The sequence below is a fragment of the Aspergillus ambiguus genome, assembly GCF_047715705.1.
Source record: "Aspergillus ambiguus strain CBS 117.58 unplaced genomic scaffold BDV59scaffold_6, whole genome shotgun sequence".
Taxonomy (NCBI): domain Eukaryota; kingdom Fungi; phylum Ascomycota; class Eurotiomycetes; order Eurotiales; family Aspergillaceae; genus Aspergillus; species Aspergillus ambiguus.
In genome coordinates, this window is record NW_027395519.1 from 458,968 (window position 1) to 477,394 (window position 18,427).

The following is an 18,427-nucleotide window of genomic DNA, read 5'->3' on the forward strand; positions in this document are numbered from 1 at the left end:
TCGTCAGATATATTTCCCAAACAGGAAGCTTACACGCGACAGCGTCGGAAGCCAAACAAAATCCGACATGCAGCAATCCCTGCAAGATCATGAACGATTACCTGCAGATGATCCAAACTTCAACTTTGCTTTGCAGTCAAATACAAAATTACCTTCAGTCGGCCACTCCCGTCTGAAGGCATCAGACGGAGATGTGTCGGTGATGCTGATAGCGTTGTCCGAGATCCTGGTTTTTATAACCATTTAGCTCGACCACCGTCATCCATTCTATGTTTTTTTTCGTGATTAGAGCCATCCGCACCGGCTCCTGTACCGAGCCCGGCATCACGAAATGAGGTCTATATCAACCCATTTGCGGCTTCAAAAGGTAGCCGTGTCGCCACACGGTGATTGATAACAGCATTCTATCCATAGATCACTGATCATTGTCCCATTGCTACCATACCGTGAATCATTCAAGATGCCCTCCGCCGTTGAGTCATTTGAGAACTCGTCACTGGAGCCAATTGCCATTGTTGGTATGGCGTGCAGACTTCCAGGCTCTGTGAACTCGCCATCCAGACTCTGGGAACTGCTCTGCAAGAACCAATCGGTCCGGACTCCTAGAGTACCCGGCAGTCGTTTCAACATCGACGCGCATTACCATCCTGATTTGGGCCGTCCAGGGAGCTTCAATTCCCTCGGGGGCTATTTCCTTGATGGGAGCCTAGAGGATTTCGATCCAACTTTCTTTAACATGTAGGTGTCATATTGAATATCTCGATGTGATACACCATGCTAATCCACGGTAGGACCCCAGTGGAAGCCATGTGGCTGGACCCACAGCAACGAAAGATGCTTGAAGTTTCCTATGAATGTCTTGAGAATGCTGGATTGACCCTGGATGACGTATCTGGAACGAATACTGCTGTATTCGTCGGTTGTTTTACCAGCGACTACCAACAAATGTCGACCTCCGATCCGGACTTCCGGCATAATTATTGCGCTACCGGTGTTGATGTCGGAGTCATGAGCAACCGAATTGGGAACACTTTCAATTTAAATGGTCCCAGCTTCACAATCAACACAGCCTGCTCATCGTCAGTCTATGCCATCCATAACGCGTGCAATGCTCTCCGCGCTGGAGACTGTGTGGCTGCAATAACCGGGGGAGTAAACCTAATTCTCACCGTCGACCAGCATATCAATACTGCTAAGCTCGGAGTCCTTTCCGATACGTCGACGTGCCATACATTTGACGAATCTGCAGACGGCTATGGCCGAGCGGAAGGTGCAGGCGCTTTATACCTCAAAAGACTGTCAGATGCAATCAGGGATGGGAATGTCATCCGTAGTGTTATTCGTTCGTCTGCTGTGAACACCAATGGCAAGGTCGAAGGTATGGGGATTACATTCCCCAGCGTCACCGGCCAGGAGCGTGCCATCCGTGCTGCATACAAGAGGGCTAGTCTTGACCCGAACAGGACCGCTTATTTCGAATGTCATGGCACGGGAACCCCAGTGGGTGACCCTATCGAGGTTCGTGCGGTGTCCAATGCCATGAACGACACTCGTAGCCGTGAGAACCCGCTGCTTTTAGGTGCTGTAAAGACCAATATAGGTCACAGCGAGGCTGCGAGCGGCATATTCGCCGTCATGAAGGCCGCCATGGCAACTGAAACCGGGCTGATCCCAGCAGTGCATGGTTTCAAGACCCTCAATCCAGAAATTAAAGACAAGGAATGGAATGTGAAAATTACTACGGACCTCACGCCTTGGCCTGAAGATTTCGACATTCGAAGAGCTTCCGTGTCGTCTTTCGGATATGGTGGGACCAACGGCCATGTCATTGTCGAAAGCATTGATTCCGTTTGCCCCTGGTACGAACATGCCAAACCTAAAGAGATCTCCGACTACCGATACGAAGTCTCTAGACCATTTCTCATTGGTATGAGTGCTCATGATAAGCAAACTCTCACGCGGAATATCAAGGCCCATCAGAATGTTGTGGATCGCTACCATCTACCAGACCTTGCATATACGCTCAATACAAGAAGGACCAGGTTTGCACACCGAGGCTACACTGTTATTTCAGAGGGCCAAGAAAGGGCGTCTTTTGCCGTTGAGTCATTCAAGTTTGGTGTCACGAGCAAGCCTGGTGAGATTGCATTTGTTTTCACGGGCCAAGGAGCCCAGTGGGCACGTATGGGATATGAAGCTATACGTACTTTCCCTCTGTTCCGACAGACCATCGATGATCTAGACCGTGTGCTGCATTCTGTTGTCGATCCGAAACCTTCCTGGACACTGAGTACTATCCTCGAGGCAAATAAGGAGCTAAGCCGTGTGAATGAGGCTGAGATCTCACAACCTGTGTGCACCGCTGTCCAGATTGCCATTGTCGATCTGTTTGCCTCATGGGGAATTAAGCCAACCGTTACTCTTGGTCACTCTTCTGGCGAGATTGGTGCTGCCTATGCGGCTGGTCGATTGTCCGCCCCAGAGGCTATTCTAGCTGCTTTCTTCCGTGGTTTCGCCGTCAAGGAGGCCGCCCCGGCGGGAACGATGCTTGCAGTTGGGCTCGGTGCTGTCGATGCAGAACAATATATCCCGGAAGCTGTCGGTCGGGATGTCACTATCGCCTGTGAAAATTCCCCAAGCAGCGTCACTCTCAGTGGCACAGCAGCTGGAATTGCCGTGGTGAAGGCAGAACTAGATGCAGCAGGAATTTTTGCTCGCGAACTTCGCACCGGAAAGGCCTACCACTCCTCCCAGATGGATGCTGTGGCCCCAAGATACCAGACACTGTTTTCCAAGGCGGCAAGGCTTATTACCAAACACAATTTGTCCTGGCGCCGGCCCAAGGCTGCTATGATTTCCTCCGTGACTGGAATCCAGTATACTGTTGATGATGTACCGATTTCTTACCTGTGCGACAACCTGAGAAGCCGCGTCTTATTTGACTCCGCCTTGGCTACCCTTGGTAACTCCGAACGCTTCTCTGCTGTCAACCTCTTGATTGAAATTGGTCCGCACTCTGCACTAGGTGGCCCCATCAAGCAGACCTGTGCTGTCAAGGGATTCAGCCACTTGGGATATATCCCTTCACTGGTGCGTGGTGTTGACAGCGCCATTTCACTGCTTAAGACGGCCGGGGAAGTGTTCAACAAGGGCTTTGTCGATATAGACTTCAAGGTGATCAACCAGGTTGATCGATCCGGATTACACCGCAGCCCTAAGAAGCACGACACGCCGCTGTACATCCCCGACCTTCCTCCGTACCAATGGAATTATGAGAATACCTTTTGGTATGAACCACGACCTGCCCAGGAACGCCGACAGCACAAGTATGAAAGACACGATATCCTAGGAAGGAGACTGTTCGGTCTTTCGAAAAACGCAGCGGCATGGAAGAATATACTCCGTCAGCGAGATGTTCCATGGCTGAAAGACCACACGCTAGGAGATGCAGTTGTGTTTCCTGGCGCCGGACACCTGTCACTGGCAATTGAAGCTTACCTACAACTGCTCGAAAAGGATGAGACAAACCTTGCAGGCGTCGAAATCAAGGATGTGGACATTGGTAAAGCATTGGTAGTACCGGACAATGACGATGGGATTGAGATCCAAACACGCCTACACCGGAGTGCGAAGGATGAGGGAAATAATATATTCTATACCTTCGTCGTGGAGTCGATAGAGAATGGGAATTGGACCATTCACTCTGAAGGCAAGATTCGCGGCATCCTAATTGATGACGATCACCGGCCAGCCACGCATCAATTTGAAGCGCCCCTAAGCTTAGACAATCTTCACCAGCGGACTCAAGGAAAGCGATTTTATGATGCCTTCCATCGAGTCGGGTTCAAGTATGGACCATCATTCCACACTCTGCAATCTGTGAGAGCAAATGGAAAAGAGCGCGTCACAGCTGCAAACATCAATGTTCAAACCGACAGTGGATTAATGGCGCAGGAGTCACGGTACTTGCTGCACCCGTCTACCATTGATGGATGCCTCCACCTAGTCATCGCGTCAATTCATCGCGGTGTTCACAAGAATATGCCATGGGCAGTGGTACCACTTGAAATTGATCAGATCTCACTCTTTTTCCCTGGAACCGATAACGCCTTGGAAGGTAGCGCAATGGCGTGGACGGACCGACACTGGAATGGGCGGTATTTTAACCACGGCACACAGCTTCGAGGGGCGTCAGGAAAGCTGCTGATGAATATGCGGAATATCAAATCAGTCAAATACGATGCCATCATCTCTGGTCTTGCGCCTCCCCGCCAGGCATATTCCCAAGTATCTTGGAAACCGTATGTGACGGACATATCTAGTTCGGAATCAAGTAGCGCGCACTCCGACGAGGTATTGATAAACGGACCGATCGCAATTATTTCCGGTCAAGGATCAGATCCTCGTTCTCTGAGAGCCGAACTTGATCCCGTCAGCGCTTCTCTCGTCTTTGATATCGAAGATGGCAACCTCGCGTCCGGGATCGCCAACACAGAAAATATTATTGTCGATGATAGAGCCGGTGCAATCCTTTCACAAGCATCAGAACAGGCATTCGATAACATTAAACTCATATTGTGCTCAAAAAAATCGGTTGTTTGGGTCACACGAGGCGTCAACCAAGGCAACTCCGTGGGCGGAGGCATGGCACAGGGATTTCTCCGAGCGGTGAGATCCGAGGTCATAGAGGCTCGGATTGCTCTTTTGGATGTTGACGAAGGGGCTGCTAATTTCCAGATCGCTTCGACGATCCTGGAGAGGCTGGCAAACAATGCTACCAAGGACTCCGGTCGTGATGTGGAGTTTTGGCTGCGGCCGGACCAGCTCAATGTACCCCGGATTGTCCCCAATGACGAACTCAATGACCTCTTCTTCAAGAATGCGAAGAGTGTGATTTCACCAGTCATACCCGGGAAACGTTTCAGTGGCAATATCGTTGATAGTGAATTAGTCTTCGATGTCAGCGATATAAATGAAAGGCTCGGACCCAACGAGGCCGAAATTCAGGTACAGTTTGCGGAATTCAGCACAGAGGACCTGATGCCATATCAGGATCGATGGCACATCGTGATCGGCACTGTCAGGCGTGTAGGACAGGAACTTGACCATTCAGTTGTTGGACGAGAGGTCGTCGCATACAGTCGCAAACCTTTTGAAACCATCGTCAAGTCCAATGCATTCGTGAAGACGAATGGCCAAATTAATGCCGCTGTGGTTGCGTCTACTCTGCCGATTCTTTGCAAGGCGATTGATGCAGTTCTCGATACTGGAAATTCCAAGCCAGGAGATAGGGTACTTTTGCTATCCGCGACTCAACCTTTCATTAATGCCGTTACCAAGCTCGGTCGACTTGCGGGACTGGAGGTTACCGTCTCGGACGATATTTCCGATGTTCAAAAACTTCTCTCTTCTACCAAATCACCCAATCTTGTTGTTGGGTGCTCCTCCTCCATGTTGGCGCAGGAAGTCTGGCGCTGTATGCCTTCGGGCAGCAAGTTTGTTCTTACGGACGCTTCAGTAGACTGGCCTCTTGATCCGAAGCCATTCACCCGAGGAGTATCGTTTCTTACCCGTGGAACTCGGTGTCTAGCAGAAAGTGGTCCTCTCCGAGCCGTCAATGTTCTCGAAAGAGCCATGGAGCTGATGGTGCTGAACCGGGGTTTCAGCCAAGCTCCTACCATTGTGGACGTCGAGATCCTGCAGGATGTCTCGAGTCTTTCCAATAAGAAAGTTGTGCTGGAGCATGGCGTTCTCCGGTTTTCATATTCCAGGAGCAACGTTATAGTATGTCTTCCCACCTGCAGGCCAGAGCACTACGCTAACATCCTGTAGTCCAAGGAGCCCCGGAAACAAGTATCGTTTTCGCCATCGAGTGCCTATCTCCTAGTTGGTTGCCTCGGTGGTCTCGGGAGAAGTCTTACGCGATGGATGTTCGAAAAAGGCTGCAAAAACTTCGTATTCCTCTCCCGATCCGGCACCGACAAACCTGAAGCCGCTGAAGTGGTGAGACATTTGGAGACGGACGGTGCCACGGTGCAGGTCTTCCGAGTAGATGCGGGGAATGAGAAGGCTGTCGTAGAGGTTGTGTCCAAGGTGCAAGCTACGATACCCATCCGAGGCGTTGTACATGCTGCCATGGTTCTTCAGGTATGACACCCAGCAATTTCGCCCTGGGCTCTCTAACCCATACCAGGACGGCATGTTTGAGGGCCTGACATACGACAATTATATTACCAGTGTCAACCCCAAGATGAATGGGGCTATGTCTCTGCACAAAGCGCTTTCAGATACAGCTCTAGACTTCTTCGTCATGACCAGCTCCATCTCCGCCGTGCTTGGTAACCCAGGACAGGCCAATTACTGCGCCGGAAACAGTTATCTCGATGCGCTGGCTTGGTACCGGCAGAAGCAGAGCATGGCCGCATCTTCCATTGCTTTACCAATGGTGTACGATGTTGGTGTTGTGGCAGAGAACTCAGACATTGAAGTGTCTCTGAGCCGTAAAGGTCTGTACGGCATCGACGAACGCGAGATGTTGCAAGCATTCGAAGCAGGTATGCTGCAGGGACCTGTACCACCAAACGAAGAGGCACAAATTGGGGACGCCCAGATTCTGCTGGGTCTCGAGGCGGTTTCGCTGGCAGCAGCCATGACCTCGGCTGAGACGACAGATGCATACTGGGCCAACGACTCGCGTCTCGCCGAAATACGCAGTAGAGTCGACACTCTCACCAGTCACAATAAGCCAGGCCAAAAGCAGGGTGGGTTCCTCGAGACCGTAGCTGGTAGGTCGCCAGAAGAGGCTGTCGAAGCGGTGGCACAGCATATTATGGCACAATGCGCCAAGATCCTTTTGCTGCCGGTTGAGAAATTTGAAATGCGCGGGAGCTCAATAGCTTCGTACGGGGTGGATTCCATGATTGGGGTGGAGTTGCGTACTTGGCTGTATAAGGAGCTGGGACTGGAGGTTGGATTCCAGGCATTGTTGGGTGGTACGATGGATTTCGAAAGGCTGGCCCAGTTAGCGTTAGCCGAGTAGTCTGGTATCTTATGAGCTAGTGTTATTCAAGCCAATTTGACCACCATCCACCGAGAATGTCTGGGCCATCTATCGCTGTCAGGGCAATGAGTAGAAACATTGGATGAAGTCGTTCTTGTATATCGGCCCGAATAGGCTTAGCGCCACCGCCCTTTGCGGCTCTTCGACCGCAATTCGACATCAACTTCACCATCACCTCCGTCTAGATCTTCAACCACGCACCATTCTGACTTCTTCCTCCACCGCATTCCCCAATTGGCTTCTTCCTCCTGCATCTACAACCACTCGACTCACCACAAGCTCACACCTCCCTCCGGTGCGCGGGCCATGTCCATCGCCCACTAACCGAACAAACCTTGACACCATCTTCATCGCGAACGACACCTCCAACCCTCTCATAATGGCCTCACCCAGCCAGTCGCAGAACGCGGCCCCATCCACCCAGCCGCTAACACCACCGGCCGAAACCTCCAACACCGCCAACCCTTCGCAACCCCAGCAACAACAACCACCCACGACAACCACCATGAACACAGCCGCCGCCCAGGCCAACACGGGCCCAGCGGCCCTCTCCGCGCCGACGCAAATCCCCTCGACCTCCCTCAAAGATAGCGGCAAGTCGCGGCGGCCGCGCGACGTCCGGCTCGTGCACATGCTGCTCGCCTCGCTCGGCGTGACCGCGTACCAGGAGCGCGTGCCGCTGCAGCTCCTTGACTTCGCCTACCGCTACACGGCTGGCGTCCTGCAGGATGCTGTGTACCTTGCGACGGAGGGGTACGCGGGCGTGACGGACGGGCCCGGCGCCGGGGTGTCGACTCGCGGCCCGCCCGAGGTCAACAGCGTCACGCTGCCCGCGCTGCGTCTGAGCATCGCGTCGCGTCTGCATTACCAGTTCCAGACCGGTCTGCCGAAGGAGTTCCTCATGGATGTGGCCGCCGAGCGGAACCGCGTCGCCCTCCCCGGCGCGACCCGTGGCTATGACCAGGCCCAGGCGAATAAGCCGCCTGCGCACCAGAGTGTGTTGATGGGAGGCATGCGGCTGCCGCCGGAGCGGTTCTGTCTGACTGGCACCGGGTGGAATATGCGCGAGGATTGGGAGAGTGAGGGCGAGGAGGAGGTGGCTGAGGAGGGTGCGAAGGAGGATGCGGCCGCGGCGACGGCGGAGAAGGACGATGGGGAGGATGCGGGCGAGGGCGACGACGACGCGGAGGATGGCAAGATGGAGGATATCTTCGGGGAGGATACGGCGATGGGGGAGGGTGACGGTGATGGCGACGGCGACAAGGCGATGACGGATGTGTAAAAGCTGAGCTTGGTGGGATGGGGCGTTTTGGGCGCATACGCGGAGAATGGATTGAATTGAGATTGGCTTCATTCGTGTCTGTTTCGCAGACTTCGATCTACTGTACATAATGATATACGACGGGGACAATCCGGATAATGCAAGAGAAAACCAAACAGGTGCAAAACGCCTCGAACCACAGCCAATATACAATGCATCCATCGCCTTTGGGCAACCAACTAAGCCACACACACACACGCAGACACCCGGCGAGGGAGAACGGCCCGTACCATGATATATCGTATCACCCCTGCCTCGCCCGCCGGGCCTCGTCCTCCCTCATCAACTTGATCACCTCCGCCCGCCGCTGCTCCACGCGGGCGAGCTCCTCCTCGCGCTGTCGTCGACGCTCCTCATGCGTGGCAAACCATTCCTCTCGCGCCCGGTCCTCCTCTTCCGGCTTCGCATGGGACAGCATACACGAGTTCATGGCGAGCCGTTGCGATCGACACACCCATGTGGCGGTGACGGTGCGGTTGACGGCGCATTCCGCGAAGGCTGGCGAGGGGCAGTTAGCTTCGTAGGGGACGAGCAGGACGAATGATGTAAGTACCCTTGATTTCGGCGGCGCAGTGACTCCGCACGCGCTTGTAGTATAATTGCTTCACCTCTTGTTCTTGGGTCGCGGAGAGGGGGAGGGGATTGCGGAGGTTGTATTTTCGGGGAGCAGATGCCGTCGATGCATTTGACTGTGGTTCTGGCGTGGCGGTCATGTCGTCGTGAGCTTTTCGAGCTCGTGCTCGGGGCTGGTCCTATTGCGGTGCGTAGGGAGAGCGACGATGGATGGGGATTGGCGGGGGGAATTCGGCACAATATTGGCGTCAATATGAAATTGGACTGGGAGGAGATCAAGATGTAGAATGAGTTGGTTGAGGAGAGCGAGTTGCAGACAGAGAGGGGGAAAGTTGATATAGTGTGATGGAGGTGAAGTTGGCGGGAGCGAAACTGGCGCGGATTTACTTGGTGGTCGCCGCCTTCTCCGACCCCGAACTTTTTTTTCTCCAGCCTCACCACCTCTTCCTCTTCTCTCCTCCCCCACCATTTCTCCCCTCCACACCCTCGGTTTACCCTACACACCTCTGCAAAATGTCTTCCATGCGCAACGCCGTCCACAGGCGGCAGCACCGCGAGCGAGGCCAGCTCGAGGGCCGCGAAAAATGGGGAATCCTCGAAAAGCACAAGGTACGCCTGCATCTATACCTTCCTGGCACGAGATGTAAATTAACTCGAACAGGACTACTCCCTCCGTGCGAAAGACTACAACCAGAAAAAAGCCAAGCTGAAGCGTCTCCAAGAAAAAGCCAAAGATCGTAACCCTCATGAATTCGCCTTCGGGATGATGTCCTCGCACTCGCAGCGCCAGGGTCGCCACGGCGCTGCGGTCCGCGATTCTGCCGCTGCGCGCGGTCTGAGCCACGACGCCATTAAACTACTCAAGACCCAGGATGCCGGATACCTGAGGACCGTCGGCGAGCGTGTGCGACGGCAGATGGAGAAGCTGGAGCAGGAGGTGCAGCTGCAGGACGGGATGGGGCAATTTCTGGGCGAGGAAGGGCACTCGGCCAAGTCGAAGACGAAGAAGAATGCCGTTGACGATGACGATGACGACGGGTTTGACTTCGATTTCGATGAGGAGGAACCGGCGGCTCGCAAGTCGCAGAAGTTGGTTTTTGCGGACGACCGGCTGGAACAGACTGAGTTGAAGCAACGCCGGCTGCGTACGCAAGAAGATGACGACGAGATGGATGAGGAAGAGGACGACGAGGACGATTCGTTCGGTCACCGCCAGAGGCAGCAGCAGCAGAAGAAATCGCGCAAACAGCTCGAAGCCGAGCGGCAGGCGCTTGTGGAGGCTCGTCGGGCGCGCAAGATGAGAAAGCGTGCGGTCGAGGCACGGGCGAACAAGCTCAAAGCGCTGCAGAAACAATACGCTGATATCACGGCCGCTGAGCGGCAGCTGGACTGGCAGCGCGGGAAAATGGAGAACTCCGTGGGAGGCACGAATAAAAACGGCATCAAGTGGAAGATCCGGGAGCGCAAGAAGTGATCCTGCGCCTTGCTCCCTGTTCATACTCTGCTATGCACATATGATACGATGGTTTTCTGGTTCTTGCATCTGGCGAACGGTTTGGAAAAGTTTCGATGCTCGGTGTACTTAATAGACATTTTGGAAGGATACCAATGCCGCTACTCTGTTTTTTTGCTACCAAAAGGGAACGTCCGTTCGGTCGTAAATGTATTTTGTAAACTGCTCTATCAATTCGTAGACTCCGCATGTCCCGTATCCAAGTCGTAACTATCCAAAATCGAACTCGCGATCATTGCTTGCTCTTCATATGCGCCACGCGAATGCTCACTGCCCGCTTGTGGGCTTCCAGACCCTCCACACCGGCCAACTGCTCCACCGTCTGAGACAGTCCCAACAGACCATCAGCCGTGAGGTTGGAGCTGGTGATGTGCTTAAGGAACGAGCCCAGGTTCACTCCGGAGTACTGTTTGGCATAACCGTAGGTTGCTGAAACAGCGTTAGTCATACTCATGGTTTTATCAAGGGTCGTGAAATCAACTTACGCAAAGAATGGTTCACACCAGCGGAGTAATCGCCAACACTCTCGGGCGTCCACTCGCCGATGAATACACTGCCGGCGTTCTCCACCTGCTCGACAGCAGCCTCGGCGTTCTGGATCTGCAAGATAAGATGCTCCGGGGCATACTCGTTGCTGAGAGCCATGGCCTCGGCAAGATCCCGCACCACAAAGGTGACCGAATGGGCGAGGGATCCCTTGACGATATCCATACGGGGAAGCGCTCTGGCTTGCTTCTCCACCTCGGTTTCGATCGCCTGGAGTTCCGACTCGTCCAAGTTAATGGCGATGAGGATAACCTGTGAGTCGACTCCGTGCTCCGCCTGGCTCAGGAGATCCGAGGCCACAAACGCGGGGTTGGCGAACTTGTCGGCCACCACCAACACTTCACTAGGCCCAGCGGGCATATCGATGCTCACACCGGCAGAGGTATCGTTGGCGACGAGCATCTTGGCTGCGGTGACGAACTGGTTGCCAGGACCCAAGATCTTGTCGACCTTGGTGACATTCTCAGTACCGTAGGCCATAGCGGCGACGGCCTGCGCACCACCCGCGAGGACAATGCTCTCGGCGCCGACCTTGTGGGCGACGTAGACGATCTCTGGAGAGATGCTACCGTCCGAACGAGGAGGAGAGGCAAAGACGATCTTCTTGCAGCCCGCCACCATAGCGGGCACACCCAACATCATGGCCGTCGAGGGCAACACCGCGGTGCCACCAGGAATATACAGACCGACCCGTTCAATGGGTCGTGAGAAGCGGGAGCAGACCACACCAGGCATGGTCTCCATCTTCAGGGCCTCGTTGCTTCCCTTCTGCGCTCCGTGGAACCGGGCGATGTTGGAGATACTGACATCGAGGGCCCTTTGTGTTTCAGGGCTCAGCTTCATCAGTTCCGCAGGGAACGGAGCGCGGAGAACCGGCGAAGTCAATGATGTGGCCTTCTCGAACTTGTGGGTATACTTGAGGACGGCGGCGTCACCGTTGTCGCGGACATCCTGAATGATCGGGCGAACAAGACCGACGATGGCGTCGTTAGACTTCTGAGAAGGACGTTTGAGATGGTCCTTGACCACGTCGACGGAGGTCGAGGCAGTAACCACACGAGTCATCTTCATGGAGTCATCCTCCGGCTTGGCGGGCTTCTGGCTCTCTGCTGGAGGAGCGGGAGAAGGAGCAATGCCGGCCTTTTCGGCCCAAGGGCCCTTGGCGTCGCCCTTTCTTCTCTTCACCTTCAGGCTCTTGAGGTCAAGGTTGCGCTCCACATCTTCCAGGCTGACACCGGCAGCGACACACCGGGTGAGAGCGAAGTACAGGAGGTCGGCTGCTTCGAACGCAATCTCCTCTTTGGTGTCGGCACGGCATAGTTCGTCAGCTTCCTCCATAATTTTGGCTTTGGCGAGCTTGGGGTCGTTGAAAAGACGGGCAGTGTAGGAACCGGCGGGGGCATCAGCCTTGCGTGCTTGAAGGGTCTTCTGAAGACGGGAAAGGCCGTTGTAGGGGCCGAAGCAGCTGGCGGTACCGAGGTGGCAGAAGCCTGTACGGGAAGGCGGGTATTAGTTGTGGAGCCTGAAAAGCAGTTATTTTGGGAGGCTCACCTCGGCCGACCTGGTTGACAGTAAACACCAGGCAATCGCTATCACAATCAAAGCCAACGCGAATTAGCTCCTGCACATCTCCACTCGATTGACCCTTGTACCAGAGGCCACGCTTGCGGCTCTGGTAGACACCGGTTCCGGTCCGTAGAGCTTCGGCGATGCTCTCATTGGAGCTCCAAACAAGACCAAGACAGGTGCCGCGCTCATCAGTGACGGTGGTCGCGTAGAGGCCGTTGCTCTGGTCGGCCACCGCGCGGGCTGCGATGATGGAAGCCGCGGGGATCTTGCCATTGGGCTGGGCGTGTTCGAGAGTCAGAGCCGCGGAAGAAACGATTCCGACCGCGCCCTGAGTAAAGGTGTCCTTCAGAGCATCTTCCGTAACTTCGGTAGAATACGTACGATAGAGCGTCTGGGCTTCAGGGTTCATGGACAGCTTTTCGGAGATGGCCTTAACCGCGGGGGAGTCGGTGCAGAGACCGGCTTCCTTCCGCTCCGCATCCTCCTTCACCCATGTCTGGAAGGCGTCCACCTGGCTTTCGGAGGCATAGACTACAAGTCGTGACGAGGGGACGGATTGTTCTTGCGACAACGCGGCGAGCTGATCGAACGAGATGAAGATTTTGGCGGCACCGGCATTGAGAACATCGACAAGATCACCGGTAGAGGCGATGGCGGTGGCGTCGACGTAGACATCAAGGAGGCGGAAGTTGCGACGCAGGAAGTTCTCGGCATCGGCGAGGCTGGATACCTTGATCAAGACGCGACCAAAGTAGGCGATCTGCTTGAGCTCGAGTCCCGCGGCGGGGGAGGAGGGGTCGAAAGAGACCAGGAACGGAGTGGCCATGGTGGGCTAACAGGGGGATAGTTCAACCCCTTGCAGTGATGCGCTTGACAAGAGGGAAAGCGTGAGGAAGATCCCCGAGATTCCCAGGACGAATTGAGCGTGGGTGGGGAGGAAAGGTGGGTTGGAAGAGGAAGAGGAAGAAGAGGATGAGGATGAATCATCGCGGAGGTGGAAATTCTTGCCGCCCCGCATTCAGTTTTTCCTTCCGCCGCCATGACGGCCGTGAGGTTCTTCGCCACCAGCGACAACTACATTATTGAGACTCTTTGAAAATAGGGGATAATTCAATGATACGGAATAGGCCGAATAGTTCGGGATTATTGTTCCCATCAATGGCGAGCGATTTTCAATGGGAGATGCAGGTCACCATGACTCGGCATTCGCTCGGCCATCTCAACCTTCCGACCTGCGACCTATGCTCTGGCGGATGCTTTCTAGCTGGCGTCCTGCTGAAGGTCTGGCATTGACCGCAAGTCTCTGGAAACCGTTGGATACTAAGACATACTGCTGGGCAAGCGACACCAGAGACATCCATGTATAGATTCCCAACGAACGTAGGATGATGTCAGCCAATGAGGGCTTATCGATATGTTTTACATATGGCACCATGAGCCACTTGGTCCCTTGCAGTTTCTCAAATTGTCAGAGACTTAGGCGAGAATATGGTTAAACCGACTGCAGCCGGATGGAGACGGGGAGGAACGTGGCTCCAGTGTTGGAGATTGACGAAGGTGATCGACTTGAGACGACAGAACTATAGACAGGATCATCGTCGGTCCGTCAGTTGACAGAGGTTTTGACTGTGTGCGTCTGGTGATCGTGGAGAATCGACATGGAGGACGATTGGACCAGGGTTGGTGGGTATCTGTACGCAGTTGCGGTGGTACTGAGCAAGCCGTGCTGTCTCGAACACTCGAGGGCCGGCATGACCGAGGGAGATAGTGTCTTCTGGCCGGGGAGTCCATCGGCATCGGTTGGGCGTGGAAAGATGCAGCTGAAGAGGGACTAAAGGCGATAGTGTCCAATAGGGGAGGGGCGGCCTGATCCTTCAGGCGATCAGATCAGGCGGGGAGGAGAATGACCACGTCGGATGATGATGCATATTAATATTGTTACGGGGGGGATAATACTGCCCACGATGATAGCAATTCTCACAGCATCTGGAGTATCCTCGTAGTATTCATCCTGGTATCATGGTTCTCCTGAGCTCTAATGTGCATTATTTGCCCTTACATTCCCCTGCATAACTCCCGTGCTGACTAAAGACTCCCCGCCAATCAAAGATGGCAGATCGGCAGCCGATCGATCGATCGAGTCTAGCGGGGCACCCTTGATTGGCTCTTCCTCCTTAAGGTATATGTGAACATCAACACCTCTTCACGCGACCCTCTTTTCCTCTGTCTCTTCCTCTCTCTCTCCTCCTCCTCCCTCGCCAAGTAGACGGCCTTCTCTCCGTCTCTTCCTCGCTCGTTTATATATTAATTCCCTTCGCCTGGGCTCTAGGCTGTCCCTCCTTATTTATTTTGTTCCATTTTATCCTTGTTTAATTCCCTCCTTTCGTGGATCAGTCAATCCACCCGTTTATCAGGTCCACTGTCTCTCCCTCGGAATATACATAAGACACTGTAACGCGAACAATATGCATCTTACCTCCCTCTCGTTGTCACTGACAGCGCTGTCTCTGGTCTCGCCTTCCCTAGCCTATCCGCAGTATCGTACCGAGCGGCCTCTCCAGGACAAAGTCGCCCTGTCACGCGCCGACACCATCAAGGAAGCTTTTTCTCACGCCTGGGATGGCTACAAGAAATATGCCTATCCGCATGATGAGCTTCACCCGGTCTCCAATGGGTATGGGGACTCCCGGAACGGCTGGGGTGCCTCCGCCGTCGACGCCCTCTCTACTGCCATCATCATGGGAAACGCCACAATTGTGAATCAGATCCTGGATCATGTCACGCGAGTTGATTATTCCAAGACCAACGACACTGTCAGCTTGTTCGAAACCACAATCCGCTACCTAGCGGGGATGTTGTCGGGGTATGACCTCCTCAAAGGCCCCGCATCCGACCTTGTCAAGGACGCGTCCAAGGTGGATAAGCTTCTGGAACAATCCAAGAACCTCGCCGATGTGCTCAAGTTTGCCTTTGATACGCCCTCTGGCGTTCCGTACAACAACATCAACATCAGCTCCCACGGAAACGACGGCGCAACCACCAACGGCCTGGCGGTGACCGGCACCCTGGTTCTGGAATGGACCCGCCTGTCGGACCTCACTGGTGATGATCAGTATGCGCAGCTGAGCCAAAAGGCCCAGTCCTACCTCCTTAGCCCGAAACCGTCCAGTAATGAGCCCTTCCCGGGCTTGGTCGGCAGCCACATTAGTATCGAGACCGGCCAATTCACCGATGCCCAGGTCAGCTGGAATGGTGGCGACGACTCATTCTATGAATATCTGATCAAGATGTATGTGTATGATCCCAACGAATTCGGGGAATACAAGGACCGCTGGGTCGCCGCAGCGGACTCCTCAATGCAACATCTGGCGTCGCACCCGTCTACCCGCCCCGATCTGACCTTCCTGGCCTCGTACGACAACGGAAATTTGGGGCTCAGCTCGCAGCATCTGACTTGCTTCGACGGCGGCAGTTTCCTGCTGGGTGGCACCGTCTTGGACAACGACGACTACATCAACTTCGGTCTGGACCTGGTCAAGGCCTGCCACGAAACTTACAACGCGACGTTGACCGGCATCGGCCCCGAGTCTTTTGCCTGGGATGCCAACTCCGTGCCTTCCAGCCAGAAGGCCCTGTATGAGAAGGCCGGGTTCTACATTCAGAGCGGCGCCTATATCCTGCGCCCTGAAGTGATCGAGAGCTTCTACTACGCCTACCGAATTACGGGTCAAGAACAGGTATGGACCAAATGGCTGTGGGTCTGGATCTCATACTAACCTCTGCAGTACCGTGAATGGATCTGGAATGCATTCCTGTCGATCAACAAGTACTGCCGGACCAGCTCAGGATTTTCTGGACTGACCAACGTAAACGCCGCGAATGGTGGCAGTCAGGACGACAACCAGGAGAGCTTCCTCTTCGCGGAGGTGATGAAATACGTCTACCTGGCTCACTCTGAAGGTAGGTCTTCTCGGTCGGTCCTGTATAAATAGCCGTGGAACCATGGTTATGCTAACCTCGGCAGATGCGGCATGGCAGGTGCAGCGCGGCAATGGCAACAAGTTTGTTTTCAACACGGAAGCGCATCCCTTCCAGGTTCGATAAACGGCGTACATGCCTATCTAATTAATAATCATATTTATACTGCGCATAATTGTCGGCCTTTCTCCTGGTAGAATTGCGTAGTCAGCAGGCCCACCCTATGGACCCGGGATTGTGATTGGCTCCTCCGTCGCGCATTTGCGCGCATTTGAGCACCTTGGTGTATATCATGCGCGTATATCAACTCATTCCTGCGCAGGGGACGCCGTACCTTGGGGGCAAAAGGGATATAAGGAGTGTTGATGTGCCTTGAGCTGCTCTCGGGTCATCCTCCACCATCTACTGCCTCAAATATATCCATCATGTGCGGCCCCTCCAGACCCAGTACCGGCAACCGTATTGCCATCATGTTTCCCTCCACATCCATGATGGGCTCATATTCTCTCTCATTTCGTGAGATGGACTCCGGAATTACCAGGGCCGTCTTCCGTCTCCCCGATTCATCCACCTACAGCCATTTCCAGAGCGGTTCGGGGATCGATCTCCGGATTGAGTACGTCTTTCTCGTTGCACTGCTGAGGATCATACTGACTATACAGGAAACACGGCGATCTAACCATGGAGATGCCCTCCATTCCGTTGCATCGATTCCGCCTCGGTCCGTCGAGATCATCCGATTCATCGTGCATGGAATTCGACCTTCCGGAACGCCTCGATCTAGGTGTGTCGGAGACGGGGATTGTCGGGCGACAGGTGACGGTCACCGTGGAGGGGAGCCCTTTGGGGACGACAGGGCGAGGCATTGTCGGATTTGACTAAGTATTGGCTTATTACGTAGCATGGAGTTGGGGATATCGTTGTATCATACACCCATTTGATTTCGTTTCATGACGTGCATTTCTGTACCTGAGAACATCCTATCTACAGACAATACATGCTCCAGAAAGCATTTACAGCTTCAACGAAGATCCCACAACACCTCCCTGGTATCTCTCCTCCGCCGTCTTCCAGTTGATCACCTTCCAGATCTCGTTGGCATACGACGCCTTGTTGTTAGTGTACTAAAGCTATCGTTAGCCTGCGTCCCACCACAACACACACACTAAAAGGACCACAAACCTGGAGGTAATAAGCATGCTCCCACATGTCCACCCCAAATACAGGAACCTGCTCCGTCACCGGATCCTGGTCCTTCGTCGAGACAATCCCCAGCTTCCCCTGGGGCCCGGGGTACCGCACCAGCCAGCCCCATCCGCTTCCCTGCAGCGACAGCAGCACACCGTTGAACGATTCCTGGAACTTCGCCACGGAGCCCCACTGGCCCTCGATGGCGGCCTTGAGGGTTGGCGCACACCGGTCGATGTTGGTCTCCTCCGAGCCGTAGGGCGCCAGGTTGGTCCAGAACAGCGAGTGGTTGATGTGCCCACCGCCGTTGAATTTGATCTTTTGCTGCAGGCTGATCAGCTGCGGCACGTTGTTGGCTTGCTGTGCGGTGGACTGCGCCTCGAGAGCGGCGTTAAGGTTCGTCACGTAGGTCTGATGGTGCTTCTGATGGTGGATTTCCATGATCTGCTTGGAGATGCTCGGTTCCAGTGCCTGGATGTAGTTAGTTGGGTGCTCTAATCGGGGTTGGGGGTTGCATACATCGTAGGCGTAGGGGAGGGGAGGAAGGGTGAATTTGCCGGCCATTTTCGGTGTGATTTGGATAGGAGGTAGATCTGTAGAATGTTGGAAATGGAGGACGAGGGGGAATACAGAGAAGGGGGAGGACTACTTGAAGACCGTATACTCCACCAAGGTACCG

General features: G+C 54.3%; 8 protein-coding genes across 8 annotated transcripts; 5 read left to right on the plus strand and 3 right to left on the minus strand.

The window, feature by feature from the left end:
* Positions 1–460: 460 nt before the first annotated feature.
* On the plus strand, positions 461–7,039 carry BDV59DRAFT_199718 (type I polyketide synthase; the record flags this gene model as incomplete). Its single annotated transcript, XM_073693410.1, has 4 exons — positions 461–738; positions 792–5,784; positions 5,833–6,147; positions 6,194–7,039. 4 exons carry the CDS (start codon positions 461–463, stop codon positions 7,037–7,039), a joined length of 6,432 nt encoding a protein of 2,143 aa, XP_073550495.1.
* A 400-nt stretch (positions 7,040–7,439) lies between these two features.
* On the plus strand, positions 7,440–8,342 carry BDV59DRAFT_199719 (putative transcription initiation factor TFIID, 31kD subunit; the record flags this gene model as incomplete). The annotated part of the gene is made up of 1 exon (XM_073693411.1): positions 7,440–8,342. One exon carries the CDS (start codon positions 7,440–7,442, stop codon positions 8,340–8,342), a length of 903 nt encoding a protein of 300 aa, XP_073550496.1.
* Positions 8,343–8,625: 283 nt separating this feature from the next.
* On the minus strand, positions 8,626–9,094 carry BDV59DRAFT_199720 (uncharacterized protein; the record flags this gene model as incomplete). Its single annotated transcript, XM_073693412.1, has 2 exons — positions 8,626–8,879; positions 8,935–9,094. The coding sequence occupies 2 exons, from the start codon at positions 9,092–9,094 to the stop codon at positions 8,626–8,628; spliced, it is 414 nt and encodes a 137-aa protein (XP_073550497.1).
* Positions 9,095–9,395: 301 nt separating this feature from the next.
* BDV59DRAFT_173057 (rRNA-processing protein UTP11) lies at positions 9,396–10,555 on the plus strand. The gene is made up of 2 exons (XM_073688824.1): positions 9,396–9,563; positions 9,616–10,555. Exons 1-2 carry the CDS (start codon positions 9,468–9,470, stop codon positions 10,426–10,428), a joined length of 909 nt encoding a protein of 302 aa, XP_073550498.1. The 5' UTR covers positions 9,396–9,467; the 3' UTR covers positions 10,429–10,555.
* Positions 10,556–10,699: 144 nt separating this feature from the next.
* BDV59DRAFT_191649 (histidine biosynthesis protein HIS4) lies at positions 10,700–13,408 on the minus strand (the record flags this gene model as incomplete). Its single annotated transcript, XM_073691930.1, has 3 exons — positions 10,700–10,896; positions 10,953–12,503; positions 12,565–13,408. The coding sequence occupies 3 exons, from the start codon at positions 13,406–13,408 to the stop codon at positions 10,700–10,702; spliced, it is 2,592 nt and encodes an 863-aa protein (XP_073550499.1).
* Positions 13,409–15,047: 1,639 nt separating this feature from the next.
* On the plus strand, positions 15,048–16,754 carry BDV59DRAFT_211329 (glycoside hydrolase family 47 protein; the record flags this gene model as incomplete). Its single annotated transcript, XM_073695782.1, has 3 exons — positions 15,048–16,319; positions 16,368–16,542; positions 16,607–16,754. 3 exons carry the CDS (start codon positions 15,048–15,050, stop codon positions 16,684–16,686), a joined length of 1,527 nt encoding a protein of 508 aa, XP_073550500.1. The 3' UTR covers positions 16,687–16,754.
* A 231-nt stretch (positions 16,755–16,985) lies between these two features.
* On the plus strand, positions 16,986–17,442 carry BDV59DRAFT_199724 (uncharacterized protein; the record flags this gene model as incomplete). The annotated part of the gene is made up of 2 exons (XM_073693413.1): positions 16,986–17,176; positions 17,223–17,442. The coding sequence occupies 2 exons, from the start codon at positions 16,986–16,988 to the stop codon at positions 17,440–17,442; spliced, it is 411 nt and encodes a 136-aa protein (XP_073550501.1).
* Positions 17,443–17,573: 131 nt separating this feature from the next.
* BDV59DRAFT_199725 (superoxide dismutase) lies at positions 17,574–18,312 on the minus strand (the record flags this gene model as incomplete). Its single annotated transcript, XM_073693414.1, has 3 exons — positions 17,574–17,684; positions 17,743–18,219; positions 18,268–18,312. The coding sequence occupies 3 exons, from the start codon at positions 18,310–18,312 to the stop codon at positions 17,574–17,576; spliced, it is 633 nt and encodes a 210-aa protein (XP_073550502.1).
* Between the last annotated feature and the right edge of the window lie 115 nt (positions 18,313–18,427).

What these genes read in the sequence shown, in the direction of transcription:
- BDV59DRAFT_173057 (XM_073688824.1), top strand. Translation starts at nt 9,468, where the DNA reads ATGTCTTCCATGCGCAACGCCGTCCACAGGCGGCAGCACCGCGAGCGA. An exon ending in GAATCCTCGAAAAGCACAAG is followed by an intron (nt 9,564 to 9,615) that starts GTACGCCTGCAT and finishes TAACTCGAACAG; the next exon opens with GACTACTCCCTCCGTGCGAA.